Source organism: Callithrix jacchus, chromosome X (assembly GCF_049354715.1).
Source record: "Callithrix jacchus isolate 240 chromosome X, calJac240_pri, whole genome shotgun sequence".
Classification (NCBI taxonomy): Eukaryota; Metazoa; Chordata; class Mammalia; order Primates; family Cebidae; genus Callithrix; species Callithrix jacchus.
In genome coordinates, this window is record NC_133524.1 from 37113620 (window position 1) to 37135865 (window position 22246).

Sequence of the window (22246 nt, forward strand, 5' to 3'; positions counted from 1 at the left end):
TGAGGCAGAGGTGGGCAGATCGCCTGAGGCCAGGAGTTCGAGACCAGCCTGGCCAACATGGTGAAATCCTGTCTCTACAAAAATACAAAAAATTAGGCAAGCATGGTGGCACACTCCTGTAGTCTGAGCTAATAGGGAGGCCGAGGCAGGAGAATTTAACCCATGAGGCAGAGGTTGCAGTAAGATGAGATCCTGACACTGCACTCCAGCCTGAATGACAGAGTGAGACACTGTCTCAAAAAAAAAAAAAGAAAATAAAAATCTCAAACTAAACGTCACATATTGAGGCACTAGAAAAGCTAACCCAAAAGCTAGTGAAAGAAAAGAAATTACTAAAATATGAGCAAAACTAAATGAATTTGAAACTCAAAAACACATGCAAACAATCAACAAAACCAAAACTTGGTTTTTTGAAAAGATAAACAAGATTGACATACTACTAGCTAGACCAACAAAGAAAAAAGGGAAGAACATGCAAATAAGCACAATCAGAATTACTAAAGGTGACATTACAACTGATCCCCAGAAATACAAAGGATCCTAAGAGATGTTTATGAACACTTCTATGCACAAGAACTAGAAAATTTAGAGAAAGTGGATAAATTCCTGGAAGCACACAACCTCTCAAGATTGAATCAGGAAGAAGTTGAATCTCTGAGCAGATCAATATTGATTTCTAAAGTTGAATCAGTAACAAAAAAACCTACTAACAAAAGCCATGGACCAAATTAATTCACAGACAAATGCTACCAGATAAACAAAGAAGAGCTGCTAACAATTATACTGATGCTGTTCCAAAAAATCAAGGAGAAAGGACTCCTCCCTAACTCACTCTTGGAAGCCAACATCCCTGTGATACCAAAACTTGGCAGAGACACAGTGAAAAAAAAAAAAAACTGTAAGCCAATATTCCTGATGAACATAGATTTAAAAATCCTCAATAAAACATTAGCAAACTGAATCCAGTAGCACATCAAAATGCTCATTCGCCATGATCAAGTAGGCTTCATTTCTGGGATTCAAGGTTGATTCAACATACACAGAATAATCAACGTGATTCCCCACATATATTGAATTAGAAACAAAAACCGTATGATCATCTCAATAGATGTGATAAAAGCCTTCAATAATATCTGACATCCCTTTATGATAAAAAAAACCCAACAGTCACCAACAAAGTAACATACCTCAAAATAACAAGAGTCATCTATGACAGCCAACATCGTACTGAATGGGCATAAGCTTGAACCATTTCCCTTGAGTACTAGAACAAAACAAGGATGCCCACTCTGACCCTCCTATACCAAAGAATATGAGAATTCCTTTGCAGAGCAAGCAGGCAAGAGAAAGAAACAAAAGACATCCAAATAAGAAAAAAAGAATTCTTACTTTCTGTCTTCACTGATATGATTTTATGCTTAGAAAACCCTAGTTTTATTTTTAATTTTTTGAAGAACCTCCATAATGTTTTCCATATGGCTGTACTAATTTACCTTCCTGCCAGAAGCGTGTAAGGGTTCCCTTTTCTCCACATCTTCTCCAACACTTGTTATTCATATTTTTTATAAGTCAATCTAACAGGTGTGAGACAATATCTCATTGGGATTTTAATTTGCACTTCATTTATGATAATGACTTTGACATCAGTCTCTTTTCAGTTCCTAGAAGCCCTTAGATATTATTTCATTTTAGCTCTTCTCCCAAATCACCAGAAGATAGAAGTAGCCCTTGAAATAGGCAAGAAAACATAATTTATGTTTCAGAAATAATCACAGAAAATGTGGTAAATATTATAGTCTATTCTTTTCAAGTTGGGCGAATTGTAGGAATAACATTTTCTATAAACGCCACTGGGAAGATCTCTGAGCAACTAACCATAGAGTCATTTGAATCCTACTGGAAATACCACTTATTCTGAGAGAAGTAATTGCACTACATATAGGTGCTATTCCAGGATTCCACTTTAGCATGAAGCTTCCTGCAGCTGCCACATACAAATAACACAAGCTAGAATGCCAGTCAGGAAGCTTAAGTAAAGCTTGTTTCAATGCCAACTATTCCATCCCAGAGCCTCTCATTTAGTATAATACATAGAATCTTACAGAAAATCAAATTCATTCAGTGGAATGTTTTATCTTTCATAACAAGAGATATGAAATGAGGAAAATATTTCCTTTATGCCTCCATTTACTCATCTGTAAAAATGGAGCTAATCATAATACCTAACCAATACAGTTGTTGTAACATTTATAAGGTAATATATTTAATGCATATCAGAGCAGACCTTAGGAACTAGTAAGTCTTCAGTAAATATTAGCTATTATTAATAAATTTAATTAGGATCATGTTAATATTGTTATGTGTTTCTAATTTCATTAATCATATTCACTAACTCTTCTTGTATTTGGCAGTAGAGAGTCAGTTTAAAACTCATCATTTTCAAGACACCACTTTTTCAAGTTACGTTTTATTAATAATATTTCTTTGCAGGATGTTTTCCCAGCTTGATTCAGGATCATTTGACTTTTATCTATATACATAGATACACACACACACACACATACACATGCACATATAGGTACATATATACATATATGTGTATAGATACTTATATATGTGTGTGCATATGTACAAAATATATATATAGCATAGCATGCTTTTCTGTTTGCAGCTTTGAGTTGTGCTGGCAATCACACTGATAATTTATCAGTATAAAAATGAGGTGTCACGTCCATTTCTGGGCATCCTGCCCATTTATACTGTCAACAGTGTCCAAAAAAGTTATAGAACTTGACTTTAGATTCAAGCTAAGTATTAAAATGAAAGTGGTTATAATAACTCATTCTAGTTTTGTTCCTTAATTCTTTTTACTTTTGCACACTATTATAACAATAATGAGATTCTCTACAGTTCTTATTTTTAAAATAATTTTATTTGTTTATCATTTTACTGCATGTTTGCTGGTGACAGTGGTGTGTGAGCCTTTTGAATATTTTCAATCTCCAAAGTAGGGGATTCTCCTAATTGAAAAATAAACAAAATCCTTTAACATATTAATATATAAGTAAGAGTAAAATGAATATTGTTAAACTATATATAGACAAATATGGAGTCAATAAAGAATAATGATTTGACAATATTAATATTTTTAATTCTTGTTTTTAATCAATTTATATTTGCCTATATATTTACCATCATCATTGTTCTTTATTCTTTTTGAATCTTTAATCTTGCAGGTAGGATGATTTTTATTTTCTGAAATGTTGCAGTATGAATACTTTTCTATGAGCTATATTTCATTGCAGTAATTTTTTATTTGACTTAATCTGCTGTTAAGCACATCATTGTTTTCTTAATTTTATTCAGATTTTTATTTGTGAATGTTCCATTTAGTCAATTTTTACGTAATTTATTGTTCTATGAAAAAATTCTCAATTTTGGACATAGTACATTTGGTTTAAAACCTGTCTTACAACTATAATACCTGGGATCCCTGAGTGTCCATTTTTATTCCCTATTATTCCTTTTCATTTGCATTAATCTTGACCAATAGTGGTATTAGTTTTCTCCATAAAATATTTGTTTCTTTCTTTCCTGGTAACTTCAGGATACACTAGCTCCATCATATCCATTACTTATGAGGAAACTAAGGAACGGAAAAGCCAAGTAACTTTTATAATGTAATCCAATAAGTGGAATAGCCATATTTTGAGCAGTGGTAGTCTGTTTCTTACCCAGTAGAATGTATTTTCTTCTGTATGAACTACCTATCTACCAAACTGGGAAACTGCCATTCAAAATGGCCTTGGATACTTTTTATTTCTCAGTCTAAGCAAATGATATTTCTGTGACTCTTAATGCTAGCAAACAATTAGACAGTGTGGTATGAAATATTTAATAAATTTTAGACAGCCAGAACATGTGGTAATTTTTAACTTCATTAAAAGTCAGTATGTATCACAAACTTGTACAATATTACTAGAAAGTAGAGATTTCAGTATCTCATTTAAAGCACAGAGGAATGTATATTATCTGTGGACTTTGTCTTTAAAATGAAAATTCCTGCTTATTAGGCCAATGTGCAGAATGTACCCTCCTAAGCATTAAAATACAAATACTGAGAAAATGTGTGTAAATTATTTTTGTATATCCATGTGTGATAAATGTTTGAAATTTATCTTGGAACCTATTATAGGCCTTATTAGCTCCAATTTATATCATGCAAAATTGAGCTCAGTGAGTTTAGATAGCTTGCATACTCATTCAGCTAGTAGGTGTTGGGTTTAAAATTCAATCTCTATTCTACTTTTCCAGATTCAATCTATTCCTAATCTAATACTTCAGATTTGACAGTTGTAACATCAATTATGTGTGTTTAAATGAGATACTGGAAATCTATGATATTATTTAACAGATCTTTTTTTGGCTAACAAATGGTAACTGAATGAAGCATATTATGTAATTTCTTACTTAGTTGATTTTAATAGAGTTTTATTTAGTCATTGAATTGAACATTTTTTTTCATACTATAACATTTTGAGACTGCTTTTAATTTAAAGTCTGTTTCTCATAGGGATGTATATAAAATGCAACTCTACTCATCACCCTTATCACCTCAAAAGTTTTCCAGACAGAATAATATTTTTAAATATAATAAAACCATTTATGATGTGTTCCTCCATTTGAGTGGAAGAAGGCCACCTGGAATTAGTTCAAGTCAATCTTTACCTGTGGATAATAATGAAAGGGTAATTCAGCTTCACAGGCAACACTCTTCACTTTTGGAGTTTCTCAAGTAAGTAGTTGGATGTGCTCATATAAGCATGTAACTCTGGCTTGGATAGTTAGATAAATAGTTGAGTAGATAGTCTTTGATATTATTTTTCTTTTTAACCAAATATATATATATACAAATATATACGTATATATATAATAATTTATATACATCTCACACATTTCAGAAAAATATATAATGCTTAATAGACAATAAGCATTTTATGATGTATTCGATTTTTAATCTAAGGCAATCATTTTTATACTTTATTATGCATCAAAATCACTGAAAGGGCCTGTTAAAACAACAGTTTGCTGACCCTTACCTATTGAGTTTACAAAGTTAATTTTCATTTATAACAAGTTTTAAGGTGATGCTGATATTTCTGATCCATTATCTCATTTTGAAAATCTTGATCTACAGCAAATATATAAATCCACTGAGCTAAAAAAGGATGAAACCAATAAGCTTTATTTCTCAGATTGTTATTAGTATCATCTCAATTTATGGATACCATAAACTTTTAGTCTGCATATGTAAAGTCTTAATATTAAAATATTAGGCAGGCAAAAGGAATTTTAAATGGTTGATACAAAATGGGAAAATACTTGTCATTATAATATCTGTGTTCCTCTGCAAATATTAAGTGGCAAATGGCCAAGAAATGGAAAAACAATGTACATTTACATTCTGAGAAGAGTACTGGTGAATTCACATTGCTTCTTCGCCCTTCACTTGCAGCATCCTTGTATACTGAAATATCCCACATCCATAGGCAGTAATTTATTTAGCATTGAGTTGAAAATAGTACTACTCCATCTTCCATGCTCCTATACAATTAAAATGGCATTTATTACTTATAATTATGTAGTGTGATTAATATATTTTTGAATACATTATTGTGATTTTCTCTTGTGCATCTTTATTTATGGAATCCGCTCCATTGTTTCTCAGAGGTATTCATCTATCCTAGCAGGAATAGAGATGAAGGGCAAGAAGAGGACTCTTACAGCAGGAATATAAATTAAATATTTGATATTCAGTTTTTAAATTTCCAAATCAGGATTTTTGAGTCCCTAGCAATGCTATGTATTAAAACTTTGACATGTTACTTAAAATATTTTCTTTCATTTCTTAGGCTCTCAATATCATGGTAATGAGGCAAACTGGCTTGGTTCCTTGTGGATTGCTAGGTAGCTAGAAGTTTCTAAATCACTTCAGGTGATTTAATCAAGATCCAGGCAACTTGTCATGGCAGTTTCTGTGTTAGCATGTTAGAGGGACCCCACTGAAGAGACAAAAGTGGCAGTTGGCAGGCCCTGACGCCACAACAGGAATGACAAATATATGAGGACTAGAGAGTGGCTGAGTCAGTTATAGGAGACCTCTTGGTCCTTGATGGGCCTAAGGGCAAAGACAGAAGATCCCCATCTCAGACATCAGTAGCATATGCCTACGTAACAAAAACATTTCAGGCCAAGAGGAGGCACAGCCTAAAAAGAACAAGTATCCAGAAATGCAGTCACCAACCTTCATGTACAAATATAGGAGTCCCTCTCCCTATCTCAGATAAGCCCACATCAGCATGGATGATCCTAGTTCTGAGAGTTCTTATACAATTTGAGGGACCCTCTTATATAAAATACCAAATGAAAAATATAAATATTAGATTCATGGCTTTATAAGGTAACCATGAAAGTAAAGAAACCTGAAGTCAAAATGGTATTTATTTGACAATGAATCTACCTTTTCCCAGGTGCCATATGGCATGGATAGGCGGGGTGAAATTTTGACTGTTAATCACAAATAACAGAATTACTGTAAAGAGGTTCTGAGGAGAAGACCTAAAGATACATGAAAATGCAATTTTGCATTTTCTCTATATCCTTCTCTACTCAATCTAGGTGGGAGAATGAGGACGGTTATATCAGTTAAGGAAATAGCACAGCTATGTGGAATTTTGTAAATCACTTTCAACTCCACTAACTTATCCCTGAGTCAGTGAATCCCCCAAATCTGTGAGCATCTTAAGGGCAGAAACCACATCTCATCTCTTTCATCTGGAATTTCTAACACCAGGATCACTGGCAGCACGGAATGAGGCCAATGTTCATTAAATATTTATTTTAAACATTTTCTTTCACAGAGATTTACCTTATGAATTTGTGTGGTATAAGGAATAAAACTTTGAAATTGCATCTCAGGACATTTATATAAGAATGAAGAAAATGCTGTGAACTATAAAAATTAGTGGTAAAAGAAAGGGTGAAGAGTTTGCATTCTAGGAAAGAGTGTAACATGAGAGAGTCAAGTTGGAGCAAACAACTTAAATTTATTTTCTCACAGTTCTGGAGGCTGGAAGTCTAAAACCAAGGTATTGTCAGGTTTTGGTTTCTTCTGAGGCTCTATTTGCTGGCAGATAACCTCTTCTTGCTGTGTCCTCACATGGTTTTTCCTCCATGTGCCCATTTCCCTGGTGTCTTTCTGTGTGTTCAAATTTCATCATCTTATAAAGACATGAGCCAAACTGGATTTCATGCTACTCTAATTATATCATTTTACATTAGTTATCTTTTTAAAGACCCTAACTCCAAATACACTCACATTCTAAGGTACTGAAATTTAGGGTTTCAATATATAAACTTTGTGGAGGGGTATAGTTTAGACCATAGCAATACCGTGTGTGTTATATTATGAAAAAAATATGTAATTGGATGTTATAATAAATTTTGTGTGGATATATTTGCAGTAATATATTTCTTGTCATTTGTGTCTGGTATGGACTGAATTGTGCCCCATCCCAAATTCATATGTTGAAATCCTAACCCCCAATGTGATTTTATTTGGAGATAAGGCTTTTTTTAAGGGTGTTATTAAGGTTAAATGAGGTCATAAAGGTAGGGCCCTAATCCAATCAGATGGATATCCTTTTTTTTTTTGAGAAAATATTTTTTTAATTTTTTATTGGATTTTAGGTTTTGGGGTACATGAGCAGAGCATGCAAGACAGTTGCGTAGGTACACACATGGCAGTGTGCTTTGCTTTTCTTCTCCCCTTCACCCACATTTGGCATTTCTCCCCAGGCTATCCCTCCCCAACTCCCCCTCCCACTGGCCCTCCCCTTTTCCCCCCAATAGACCCCAGTGTTTAGTACTCCCCTTTCTGTGTCCATGTGTTCTCATTTTTCATCACCCACCTATGAGTGAGAATATGCGGTGTTTCATTTTCTGTTCTTGTGTCAGTTTGCTGAGGATGATGTTCTCCAGATTCATCCATGTCCCTACAAACGACACAAACTCATCATTTCTGATTGCTGCATAATATTTTATGGTGTATATGTGCCACATTTTTCCAATCCAGTCTATTATCAATGGGCATTTGGGTTGATTCCAGGTCTTTGCTATTGTAAACAGTGCTGCAATGAACATTCGTGTACATGTGTCCTTATAGTAGAACGATTTATGGTCTTTTGGATATATACCCAGTAATGGGATTGCTGGGTCAAATGGAATTTCTATTTCTAAGGCCTTGAGGATGGATATCCTTTTAAAAAGAGAAAGAGATGCCAGATTTCTCTCTCTCTCTCTCTCTCTCTGAGCATAGAAAAAATATTATGTGAGTATACAGTGAGCAGATGGCCATCTACAAGCCAGGGAAAGAGGCCTCACCTAAAACCAAATTTTTGACATCTTGATCTTGAACTTAGAGCATCCAGATGGTTAAAAGAATAAATGTCTTGTTTGAGCCACTTATCCTGTGGTATTTTGTTATGGCAGCTTGCTTACCAACATCATAGCTAATATCCTTTGATACAACTTCATTTGTTTGTAATTATTATCATTTTTATGTTGTCATTAATTTTCATTGAAAATAACATTTTTAAAAATTTATAATTTGGGTAGTGTAAAACAAAAGCAGAAGCAGACTATGAACATCTTCTGCCCTACATTGTAACTATAAAGTAGACCATTACGAGAATATAAAACTATTATAACTCTTATTTTTAAATTCCATTGAGTTTTTAAATAAATAGTTCATTCACCAAAATAAATATATCTAGGAAAAATAACTCACATCCTCTTACATGTATATTTGGTTCCACTTGTGATTTTCACTTTTATCCTTATAAGTTTTATATCCTGGGCCAGGTGCTGTGGCTCAAGCCTGAATCCCAGCCCTTTGGGAGGTCAAGGCGGGTGGATCACCTGCGGTCAGAAGTTCAAGACCAGCCTGCCCAACATGGTGAAACTCTGTCTCTACTAAAAATACAAAAAGTTAGTCAGGCCTGCTGGCGGGCACCTGTAATCCCAACTACTCAGGAGGCTGAGGCAGGACAGTCACTTGAACCTGGGAGGCATAGGTTGCAATGAACAGAGATCGTGCCACTGTACTCCAGCCTGGGCAACAAGAGCAAAACTCTGTCTCAAAAAAAAAAAAAAAAAGGAAAAATTTTATATCCTTCTTACATAGGCATGACCATTATGGTATCTTATTTAATGGAATTGCATCTAAGAATAAAAATATTTCGAAGAAACAATCCAAGAAGTAATCCTGGAAGAGTGGACTGAACTGGGTTGAGAGAGCATGGCTTTTGAATCATGCAGATGTAGGCTTATATTCCAGCTCTCTTGTATTCCTGTGACCTTGCACAACTTACTTCACCTGTTTTACATCTAAGTTCATTATGTAAAATTAAGGGTGATAATTTCCAAACTAACTTGGTTGTTAGAAGAGTTACATCAAGAAAATAACCAATGGATGCTAGGCTTAGTATTGGAGTGGCAGAATAATTTGTACAACAAACCCCCGTGATACAAGTTTACCTATATAACAAAACTGTATATATACCATTAAACTTAAAAATTAAAAAATAATTAGAAATAATATAATGTGCATCACATGACATATAGATTATTATTGTTATTGTTGTTAAATGAATTATGGTCTAAGACTTTCACATGCTTAGATATTTCCTTAAACTATTCCAATATAGTAACCACTAGTGACATACTGAAACTGATTCTTGTGATATCACTATCACTGAAATGGAATATTTATTTTAAAAATCCATTCTATGATTAATAAATGTCTTGTTGACATAAAAATGTCAAAAAACCAGTATTTATCAATTATATCCTCACATTTATTAGATAGAATGGAGACTTTATTTACATTTTAATAGGTTTATAATGGCACATGGCTTTTAATTTTCACAGTTTGTACTTTTGGTCCTCAATAATTGATTCAAAAAGGTAAGTGTTCTAATTCAATAAGTCCAAAACCTGAATGCATTTTTTTCATAAAGTTTTACTCTTATTATAAATATTAACTGTGAGCAAAAGAAGGAAGCTTACACACTTAAGTCAATCTTGATTGTGTGTATGTTATGGAAATCAAACAACTTCGTGATAGCATCATTAAACTCTATGGTACTTGCTATCATTGTGTTATTTTTGTAGAATTCTTTTTGGCACAGCTCCCAGTAGTGTTGACATTAACAGGGGTGTTGTGACATTTTATGATGTGAGGATGCGGGTATGGAAGAGTAATTTTGACATTAAAGTCATGCCATTCAGATTTATCTGCTTTTTATCTGCAAATACATGCCTATCAGGATATGTTGACTGTGATAAAATTACTTAACATTTAGAAAGTGACATTATGGTTAATAAAATTGGGTCATTAATTCAAGATATGTGCATATGTTTCATCATGGAAATATATGTATTAAAATACAAAATTATCATAAATGTTATCAGCTTTCCCATTTAAATTTGATGACACAGTAGGCAAGAACTTTTGTACAAGTGAAATATGTACTCTGAAATAGATGAGCAGTTTATTTTTAGGGATTAAGCTAGAATTTTTTAAGAAACAAATTTTTAGAGATTACATTTAGAATTTAATAACTCATTGCATCTAATGTTTTGGTAGAAGTCAGCAGAAAAGCCATTAGGTCCTGGGCTTTTCCATACTGGGTGACTCTTTATTACAGCTGTGATCTTATAATTTGTTATTAGTCTGTTCAGGTTTGGATTTCTTCCTGATATAGTCTTGGTTGTATGTGTCAGTTTTTGACTTTGTCCATTTCTTCTAGATTTTCCAATTTATTGCCATATAGTTGCTCATAGTAGCTACTTGTGATCCTTTGAATTTTGCAGTATCAGTTGTAATGCCTTCTTTATCATCTCTGATTTTATTTATTGTATCTTCTTTCTTTTTATCTTAGTCTGGCTAAAGGTTTATCAACTTTATCTTGTCAAAAAGACAACTTTTGTTGATTTATTTATTTCAATTTCGTGTATTTCTGCTCTGATGTTGATTATTTCTTTTCTTCTATTAATTTGGGATTTGATTTGTTCTTGCTTTTTTCTCTTTCCTTAAGACGGAACTTTAGGTTATTTGTGTGAAGAGTTTCTCCTTTTTGAAGTATGTACTTACAGCTATAAACTTCCCTCTTAGTACTGCTTTCATTATATTTGATAGGTTTTGATATGTTGTGTTTCCAGTATCATTTATCTCAAGAAATTTTTCAATTTCCTTCTTAATTTATTCATTGACCCACTGGTCATTCAGGAACACATTTGAGAATTTCCATATATTTGTAAAGTTTTCAAATACCTCTTCTTATTGATTTCTTGTTTTATACCATTGTAGTCATTGAAGATGCTTGATATAATTTTAAATTTTGAATGTTTTAAGACTTATTTGGTGACATAATATATGGTCTGTCCTTGAGAGTGATCCTGTGTTGAGGAAAACAATATGTATTCTGCACCTATTGGATGAAAACTTTCATAAATATCTGTTAGATCCATTTGTTCTATAGTACAGATGAAGTCTGATGTTTCTTAATTTTGTCTGAAATATCTATTAAATGCTGAAAGTGGGGTTGAACTCTCCAGCTATTATTATCTTTTGGTCTGTCTCACTCTTTACTTCTAATAATATTTGCTCTATATATCTGGTTGTTCCAGTGCTTAGTGCATATATTTTTTTACAATTGTTATATCCTCTTGCTTAATTGACCCTTTTATCATTATATAGTGACCTTCTTTGTCTCTTCTTATACTTTTTGTATTGAAATCTAGTTTTTTTTTTTGATACAGGTGTACCTACTCCTGTTCCTTTTTATTCCCCTTTGAATGAGATATCTTTTTTCATCCCTTTATTTTCAGTCTATGTGCATCTTTACAGGTGAAGTGTGTTTCTTCTAGGCAACAGATCATAGGATCTTTTTTCATTCATTCAACTACTCTATGTATTTTGATTGAATAGTTTAGTCCATTTATATTCAATGCTATTATTGATAAGTAAGGACTTACTTATGCCTTTTTAAAATTTGTTTTCTTATTGTCTTCTTTCTTTTCTTTCTGTTTAACTTTAGTGAAGGTGATTTTCTCTGGTAATATGGTTTTGTTTCTTGCTTTTTATTTTTTGTGTATATGTCATATGTTTTGTGGTTTGTGGTTACAATGAGGCTTGCAAATAGTATCTTATAACCTATTATTTTTAGCTGATAACATCTTAACACAGTTTGTGTAAACAAGCAAACAATAAAGAAACAAGAAAAATAAAAAAAAAACAACTAATAAAAGACACTACACCTTAACTTCATCCCCTCACTTTTTAACTTTTGTCATTTCTACTTTTATCTTACTGTAGTGTCTGTGGCTTTGTATTTCTTATTTTTGATTGGTTGATTATTTAGTCTTTCTGTTTAACTTAAGAGTAGTTTACGCACCACAGTTACAATGTTGTAATAAACTGTGGTTGTTTTGTGTACTTACTATTGCCTGTGAGTTTTATGAGTTTTGTACCTTGAAGTGATTACTTATGGTTTCTTTCTGTCTGAAGTTTTCCAGTTAGCATGTCTTGTGTTGATGAAATCTCTCAACTACTGTTAGTGGTCTAGTAAACTCTTTATTACTTTTTCACTAGATACTCTATATTTTTTTTCACTTCAGCACTTTAAATATGTCATATCACTCTGCTGGCCTGTAATGTTTGCACTAAAAAGTCTACTGCCAGACATATTAGAGTCCCATTATATGTTATTTGTTTCTTTCTCTTTCTGCTTTTAGGATCATTTAAAAATTTTTTTTTAATCTTTGGAAGATTACTTATTTAATGCCTTGAGGTAGACTTCATTGGGAGTTTGATTACTAAATGTCTTGAGGTAGTCTTCTGTGAGTTAAGTCTGCTTGGTGTTCTAAAACTCATTTGGATATTGGATATTGGATATTGACTTGGGATATTGATATATTTCTCTAGGTTTGGGAAGTTCTCTGCTATTATCTTTTGAATAAACTCTCTTTCCCCATCTCTTTCTCTACCTCCTTGTAAGGCCAGTAACTCTTAGGTTTGCCCTTTTGAGGCTATCCTCTAGATCATGTAGGTGTGCTTCATTGTTTTTATCCTTTCTTTTGTTGTATCCTCTATTTTTAAATAGCCTGTCTTTAAGCTCACTCTGCTTAATCAGTTCTGCTATTAAAAGATTGATCCCTTCTTTAGTATGCCAATGCATTTTTCAACTCCAGAATTTCTAGTTGATTTTTTAAAATTATTTTAATCTCTTTGTTAAACTTATGTAATAGAATTCTGAATTCCTTCTCCATGTTATCTTGAATTCTCTGAGTTTCTTCAACACAGCTATTTTGAATTCTCTCTCTGAAAGATCACATATCTCTGTTTTTCCAGGAATGGTCCTTGGTGCCTTATTTAGTTTATTTGGTGAGGTCATGTTTTCCTGGATCATCTTGATTCTTGGAAATGTGTATCTGTATCTGGGGACTGAAGAGTTACAATTAGCAGGTGGCAAAGCCAACCAGGTCTATATCTTTTCTTTATGATGTAGAGTTCCCTCAGACCCCAGGTGGGTTCAGAGGTGCTATTCAAGCCCAGGGACTAGAGTTAAAAAAAAAAGCTAGAATTCCACTGGTGTTATACTGTACTGTGTCTGAGATGGCACTCAAACCATAAGATGCTTTCTTTTCACTCTTCCATCCCCTTTCCAAAGGCAGAGAAGCTTCATCCAGTGGCCACTGCCACCTCTGGCTAATTATATAACTTTTAAATTTGAAAAATAAAATGTAGCAAATATAAAAATATGACTATTGAAATATTTAATTGATGGTCAATGAAAATAGTATATAGATCATGTATCTTACCATAATTTGAGTTTTTCTTTTTTTAATTTTAGTGCTCAAGGAGGATGTATTTCACATATACTGCCAGAATTTTTGCTTGAACCAGAAGACTATAAGAGGTGGATTGAAATTACGGTAAGAAAACATAATTTCTTGCAACAAACCACATTATTATTGTATGTACTGGTATTTGGCCTATGTTAGAATATTGTATTTCAGAGTCCTTGAGTTTTATATACAAAATATTACAAGGTTCATGATTTTTGGACAAGCCGTATGTTTTGGACATTTGTCTAAAAATTTCCGTGGTGTTCCTATGTGAAAATGATTACATGGCTTTCTTAAATATATAAATAATTGCTACTTTGGAAAATGTATAAATGAAGACCAAGGTGGGGTTATGGAAATTTTATTCTTAAACTTTTAGAATATATATTTTCCAAATACTGGTTTTATTTCACCACCATGTACCACTTTTCTTCATTTTCAGAGGGACATAGAAATGAAGCAAGAAATACATAATTCTGTCATAATATATAGTTCACTTTGTAGAAACCTATTGAGAGGGGAGTGGTCTTGGAGGAATCTGCCGACTTTGAGGCAACTATCTATGGTTGTAAGACTCTCACTATGCTTGCCATATGACCTGAATAGAGAACCAACTGCCTGCCTGTTCTTTGGCACTATGCTGAGGTCCTGTTACCTTACCCAAAGGGTGTGACTCTTTCTTGGCTCAGCAATCAGAAGAACTTTGTATGTTGTTTGGTCACTTCTTCTAGAGTGATCTAGTAGGTGCATTGAGTGAATAAATCTATGACCTAAATATGAGCCTGTGTGCTCCATAAAGTTTCCTGTGTTGATATTTTATATTATTGGCACATGGAGAATTAGAGCTCTTGATTAAAGTATGGAAAAGGCATGCACATATTTTGTAAAAAAAAAAAAGTTTATATTCTAAATTTGCCTCAAATTTTAATTAATGTTGTACTATTTTATTTCTTAAAGTTTTCCACTCATACCATGCCTGAGAGTTCCTGTACACCTCAGGGAAAATGTTCTGTTGTCATAGAAATGTCTAAATTTGAAGATTGGAGTAAACGGGCATGGACAGATGTATTTCTACAGATATACAAGGTAACATTTCCACTATTGTTTGCTGCTTTTCTGTTGATTAATATAAATTATATATTAATTAAAGTATAGATAATGCTGCTATGAAAGGCTCAAAACACAGTGCTTTAAATAAGATTTTTTTTTCTTGCTTTCTCATGGAACTGCTGAGATGTGAGTGGGTCAAAGCTTGTGGAGTATCTCTTCCCTCCTCAGTACTAGGTTTTCATCTTTGGGTCTGCTTTCTCTGAAGAAGGAAGAGCAGATAAAGGATTACTGGAGGCAAGGATTTACCTTTTAAGGATGTGACCTGAAAAATACGTCTTTTACATTTCAAATTCCTTTAGGCAGAATTCAGTCAGATAGTCATATCTAGCTGTAAGAGAAGTTGAGAAATATACTCTCTAGAATGAGTAGCTACAGTAATATTCTAGTACTAAAAGGGAGAATTAAAGAATGAGTACTGGTGAGAATTATTGTCTCCACATCTAATATACAGGAGTTTCTTGCTATAAAATGATATTCATTAGGATTCATACAACTGTAAGCAAAAGCAGGTTTTTATGAGATTCTCGAACTTACTTCCTACCAAATTGCATTTGTGGGCAGATTAACATAGCATAAATTATACCTCTATACTCCATACCCTTATTGCATAAACAAGGCCTGGTTTCAGTCCATGAATCATTCCCTAGGTTCTCAAATAGCACTATAGATCTTGTCTACTAGGACAAATGGAGGCTTTTGTTTTGTCTTTACACTTTGCAACCCAAGACAGGTGAGCTATAGAACTGAGAGTTAGAACAAGAGAGGAATTAAATAGAATCAGGAATTACTGACTCAAAGGAAATTAAGAGCTGAATAATGAGTAGTATGTGTAAGACTCTGTAAATAAATTTTTAAATGTTAAATCCTCACAACTGAAATCCTCAATTTAGCAGTGAAGAAACTGAAGCTCTAGAGTAGCTGGGACTACAGATGTGCACCACCAAACCCTTCTAATTTTTATATTTTTGGTAGAGAGAGGGTTTTGCCATGATTTCTAGGCTAGTCTTGAACTCCTGAGCTCAAATGATCTGCCCACCTTGGCCTCCCCAAGTGCTGGGATTACAAGCATGAGCCACCATGCCTGGCCAAGTTTTTACTTTAAATTGTGGCACAATTCCATCAAATATTTTTATTCTTTTAATCAGAGAGCAGTGGTCTTCTGGTTAGGCATATTTTCCCCAAACCAGTTCAAAATCCCTCTATAACATCATATAATTGGAATATTTGTTGCTAAAGGCAGGACATGAAATCTACAGAGGCATTATTCAGAATTGCATTTGTATTACCAGGGTATCTAGCACAGTGGTAACCGACCATAGACCTCATTGAGTTATATAGGCCTGTTTCTCTTCCAAATAGTGCCCAGATGCTTGATTTTTTTTCTTTTTAGTTTTTTTTAATGCTTTTCCCCCATTATTTTTGTAAACAACTATTACCTCTCTTCCCTTCAATTGCTATTATCAACGTGCCTGGTTACAGTACTTCTTTTTCCTATTATTTGCAATCTTTTGTGGCATAAGAAACTAGATATCCACACTTATTAAAATTTTTTATACATACAAGCAAATAAGTTCTGATTTAAAGTGCACAGCAGGTTTTTATCAATTAAGTAGAAGAAAGGATTTTTCAGATGCCAAGGATTATAGCTCAAAGTGTTAACATATGCAAGAAATATGTTCTTGAATTATGTGCTCGCTGGCTTGCTTTCATGAGATTTTTTGCCATTGTCGAGATTTGAACAGGTAAGTTGTTACTGTGTGTGCTCTCATTTTTATCTTTATTGTAACACAATAAGAATCCATGTTAGATATGATATTCTAAATCCATTTTACTTGGCCATAATTGAAGATGCCAACATCCTTAAAACCCTCCAAGAAAATTTCCCTCTGTTAGGCACAAAGGCTGTGGTAAAATTCATTTTATTGGTGACTGGTAGTTAATGCTGGAAATATGCTCTTTTGCACTGTTAGTCATATAGGGCCTACTCTGCTTCACCGGAAGCATGGTCTCAGTTTTGGTTTGATAATCAAAATTGTGAAATATAACAGATTTCACATAGCAGCATGTTAGCTCAGTTTTAAGGAAGTGCAAAAGATAGGTATAATACAGAATGCACAGCAATAGCCAAATCATAGCTTTCAGTGTCCCACTCACTGCACGCTCATGTCGGAAGTGGTTACAATAGTGGAATATGGTGGGCAAGGACCATTTCAATACAGGACAGCCTTCAAGTCTAAGAAATCTTTTCATTTTTCTAGTCATGCAGCACCCTCAAAGTAATTAGTAATTTCTCATTATGCAATACAAAATACTGACAATGAGGTATAAGTGCTTAATCTGGTACACTATCCTCATCTGGATTCTCAATGAACTTGGATGTCTTGTAAATTTATTGCTATACATTTCTTTAGTTAAGCGGGTTTAAAGAGACTCCAAATAAGTGTTAAACCATCAGGCATCTCTTTAACTAAAGGTAAGATCATACATAAACTGGCAATTGGTTCTTTACTTTGGGTCCATATAAGCCTAGTCAAGATGATTCTTCAGAACAAGTCCAAATAAATATCTCATTAATCTCAAAAATCCAGAGATTTTTATGGATGCATAAAATGAAAATTATGTTTTCTGTGCCAATGGGTTAAAATAATACATAATTTAAAAAGTTGTCATTGATAGAAAATAAGCCAAATATAATAGCAAAGTTTATGTGAAACTGAAAGCGCAATGATAGGTAGGGGTGGGATAGCACTCAATGTATGCAAATATGTACTATTAGTAGTAGTTTTGTCATTGTTGTTTTAAAGTCTTTTAAACGTTCCATAGTGACATAGTGGGATAGCTCAGGACTGTGTTCAATTTTGTGGCCAATCTGTTGACTTTAAAGTGTGCTATTACATTTCTTGAATTAAATTTTTGCCAATAATGAAAGATAATTCAAAACAATGTTTTGTGAGGGTATGAAAGAATTTACTGAGTATGAATCACTAAATATGATTTACCCAAATTTCATCTTAGATGGCACGGCTTACAGCACATTCTTGCCTCTGTAATTCTTACTCCATTCCTTCAACTCATGCTTGGTATGATTTGCATGGTAACGGATAAATAGTAACACTTTTTGCCCAAGATATATTTGGATTTGCAAGTGATGGAGTCTTGTACTTTGTGTACATTTTAATTTTTCATTTTATTTTTCTAGCAATTTATTTTCAGAGTATTTTACAAAACTATCCTTCTGTGGTAAAGAGAAAATTAATAAGTTGTTTACCACTGATAATTGCAGAAACACTGCTGTAAAATTAAGCACTCATTGTAATGGCTCTTCCAATACTAAAGGTTACATCCATGATCCATGTGGGTCCATCATTAAATCTGTATTCTTAGTAAAGGGTCACTTGCAGATCTTGTCTCATTTGCAGAGTAGACATGACAGATGACAGATGATTCCTGAGCCAGTTCAGGTCATTAGTCCCAAACATATATCTCATCAGCTGTACTCAAGTAATTTACCATTTGGTATTTCCAAGAAATAAACAAAAATGGATGGGGGTCCTTTCCAAAGGCTTTAAATTGCATTTTTATAATATGTGAGATTTGAAATGTAGGACTTCTAGAACACAACTGCCAGAATGAAAGAAGGCAGTTTAATTAAACTTCTATACAAAGTACTAAAATGATGCAATTCACATATGCTAGATCAATAGCTAACATTCAGAAACTGACTTTTTTAAATCAAATTTGAAGTATTTCTTATAGTAGCAAAGAAAAGAACAGTTTTGGATACTCATAGGTATTTTAATAATTTGTATACTGTAGTTATTTGAAACACTGCATGCCATAAATGTGCACTACTTAGAAAAAGAGCACTTTTATTCAGTTACAATTAACGTGTACTTGACTGTAAGAGTACTTGTCTTAAGTTAGATTTTCTGAAAAGCAGACTCTAAGACAAGTATTTGAGTGCAAATCATTTATTTCAGAAGTGCTCCAAAGAAGTATTGGTAATAGAGTACAGAATTAAAGCAGATAATATAATGAAGTCAGTGACAGATGCGGTTTCAATCAGATTTTACTGTGGGCAACTGAAGCTCAGTGCCACTGGAGACCAACAGGATACATTTTATAACATGTCTCAGACTTAACTGACTGGTGAGGAATCTAGAGTAATTACCTACCAATGCCACTGACCATGTTTGGTAAGGGATTGCTGCTGGGGTCATTATCTTCTGGCAGTCCTGCCTTCCCATCTGTGAGCTGAGTGTGCTCTCATATGCCAGAAAAAAACAGTCCTCCAGCAGAGACTTACAGGTTTTCACAATAATCAACGTTAAGAATGTAAAGGTGAAGCTAAGGAGATATGGGCAGGGTATCAAGAGTATCTTTTTTTGAGACGGAGTTTTGCTCTTGTTACCCAGGCTGAAGTGCAATGGCACGATCTCGGCTCACCGCAACCTCCGCCTCCTGGGTTCAGGCAATTCTCCTGCCTCAGCCTCCTGAGTAGCTGGGATTACAGGCACGCGCCACCATGCCCAGCTAATTTTTTTGTATTTTTAGTAGAGACGGGGTTTACCTTGTTGACCAGGATGGTCTCGATCTCTTGACCTCGTGATCCACCCGCCTCGGCCTCCCAAAGTGCTGGGATTACAGGCGTGAGCCACCGCGCCCGGCCCAAGAGTATCTTTATAGCACATATGACTCAGATTGTTGCATTCATACCCATACCATTAGAAAACTATCTATTAAAGGTTTGGGATAAATCAAGGAGCTGAGCGTACATTGTATACTCTAATGTGAACCAATGCTCCATTCAGAAACTCTTGAGATGTATATAGTGAGGTAGTGGATCAAAAGCTGTTCATCTCATCTAGAACTTGTAGACAGTGGTTAGTAGAGTGTTACTTTGAGTAGCTCTGTGCTGTAGTGCTTTACTGACAAACACAGAGTTCTTTACTTCATCTTAATATTGCTAAGATTATTTTTACATCCAGTTGCATTGCTACCTAATAAAACATTTGGTATACATGTAGTGAATGGTGATATGATGTAAATATACCACACTTTAAGTTATAGGGTAACAATATGTCAAATAACAAATTTTGTACACCATTATTATCTTAAAAACAGACCTCTTAAATAAGTATCAATGTCAAAATAAGTTTTGACTTGTGTTTTAAATGAATTTACATCCTAACAGAACTGTCCTTAAATGCAGTTATGTTTTAATTGTTCAATAAGCCTCTTGCAAATTATACAGTCTGGTGCCCTGTAGACTACATACTATAGAAGCAAAAGGTTGGGAATTTAAAATGAGCATTATTGGGACACATCTGTTCTGTTCTTTTACTTCTAATTGAATCTATTTAACCAGAAAATACCTGTGCTCTCTTTTATCTACCTGTCATGTTTTTTCATTTTCTCTTCAAATATTAATTTGCTATTTTTCCATTTGCATCTAGTAAAAGTTATCTCTCACAATTTCAGGTTTTTGTTCTATCCCGTGTGGTACCATACAACAGCGATAATATGCCCCCCATATATGTGCAAAATGCACCAAAAGTCAATCACTGTTTTGCATCTAGTAACTTATATTCTGACTCTGAAAGAATTTTGCTTAATTGGATGAACATAAACTATGAGAATACTCGACATGTGATATGGAAGAACTGTCCCAAAGGTAAGAAGTTACTTTTTCCTTTAAACAAATTATTGCAAATTGTAGTGTGATGATGTAGAAGGAGCCATGGGCCCACACTCCACTCAGAATCCATGATTCTAGACCTATCTCCAACATATACTTTCTGTTCTACAAAAATGATGCTTCCTTAACATCTTCAAGACATGTTTCCTCACATGTAAAGTGGAAATAATGAAAGGTGCTTCTTTAACTTATTTTGGAGAATAACTGATTTTAAAAGCATATGGAGGAACTCTAGAAATGAAAGCCTTATTTATTGCCACCATTTTCAGCTATATAGGTGACCTTGCTCAAATTTTGTATATAACTAGTTGAGATCAAGTAAAATCTCTTAGAAAACATCTAACATGTCATATGATGATCATGTTGGATATAACTAAGAGTAATAATGCTTCATGAATTCTTTGGAGGCTAGGTAGGTCATATTAGGCATTTCACAATGAAATAAGAAAGGCAGTTCACATCCTCGTGATATAAATGAATTTACATTCTATGAGAACTGTCCTAAAAATGCACTTTTTTTTTTCTGTGACAGAGTCTCACTCTGTCACCCAGACTGGAGTACGATGTCACAATCTGGGCTCACTGCAACACAGCCTCCCTGGTTCAAGTGAGTCTCCTGCCTCAGCCTCCCAAGTAGCTGGGATTACAGGCACATGCCACCACACCTGACTAATTTTTTGTATTTTTAGTAGAGACGGGGTTTCGCCATGTTAGCCATGATAGTCTTGATATCTTGATCTCGTGATCCGCACACCTCAGCCTCCCAAAGTGCTGGGATTATAGGCATAAGCCATCACACTTGGCCAGCAGTTATTTTTTTAATTGAGTAATAAGCCTCTTGCAAATGATACAGGGTGGTGCTGAGACATGTTGTTGTTCACAGACAGTAGTAAGGACAGTGTTCATGGTCATTGTTTCTTTAGCTTCAATTCAACTCCTTTCTTCCAAGCACATACAAACCTGTTGTGTTCAGAATAGACTGTTTTTTAACATAAAATAACTTTTTATTATCCAATATGCAGAATTCAGTTCAAACTTTAGAAGTAAGGGGAAGATTAAAAGTTCAGTTTAAAGTGAGACTTTGAATTATGATTGCCCTTAAATTGAAGGTGTTATTTTAGAAAATATTCCAGAAAACATCAAGAATGAAAAAGATATATTGAGACGTTGGTATTTGAGAACAGCAAACAGAATACTTTACCTTCTAATTGACATGCTGAAAATACCAAAATTTATATCCTATAAAAATGTATTTCCCCATTAAAATACAAAAACCAAAGTACAAATAAATAATGCTAAAGTGAACTACGCAAATAACATAAAAAATTGGTTTTATTAATGTGGAGTAACACTTTGACCAGGGTGTCATAAAATATGTACATATATTAAAAATTAATATGTTCATTCTTTATAAATGTATTATGGTTCTAATTTTACAACACAGTGGCCTATGCAAGTTAATTTCAA

The 22246-nt window shown here is 33.8% G+C and overlaps 1 protein-coding gene across 1 annotated transcript in view; it reads left to right on the top strand.

Moving 5' to 3' along the window:
- The window catches only part of CFAP47 (cilia and flagella associated protein 47), a 437978-nt gene that overhangs the window by 173421 nt on the left and 242311 nt on the right, over nt 1-22246 (top strand). The window contains exons 29-32 of the mRNA XM_078364097.1: nt 4574-4795; nt 13977-14058; nt 14929-15057; nt 20563-20755. Of these exons, the coding sequence (XP_078220223.1) occupies nt 4574-4795; nt 13977-14058; nt 14929-15057; nt 20563-20755 (626 nt within the window). The remainder of the gene's footprint in view (nt 1-4573; nt 4796-13976; nt 14059-14928; nt 15058-20562; nt 20756-22246) is intronic.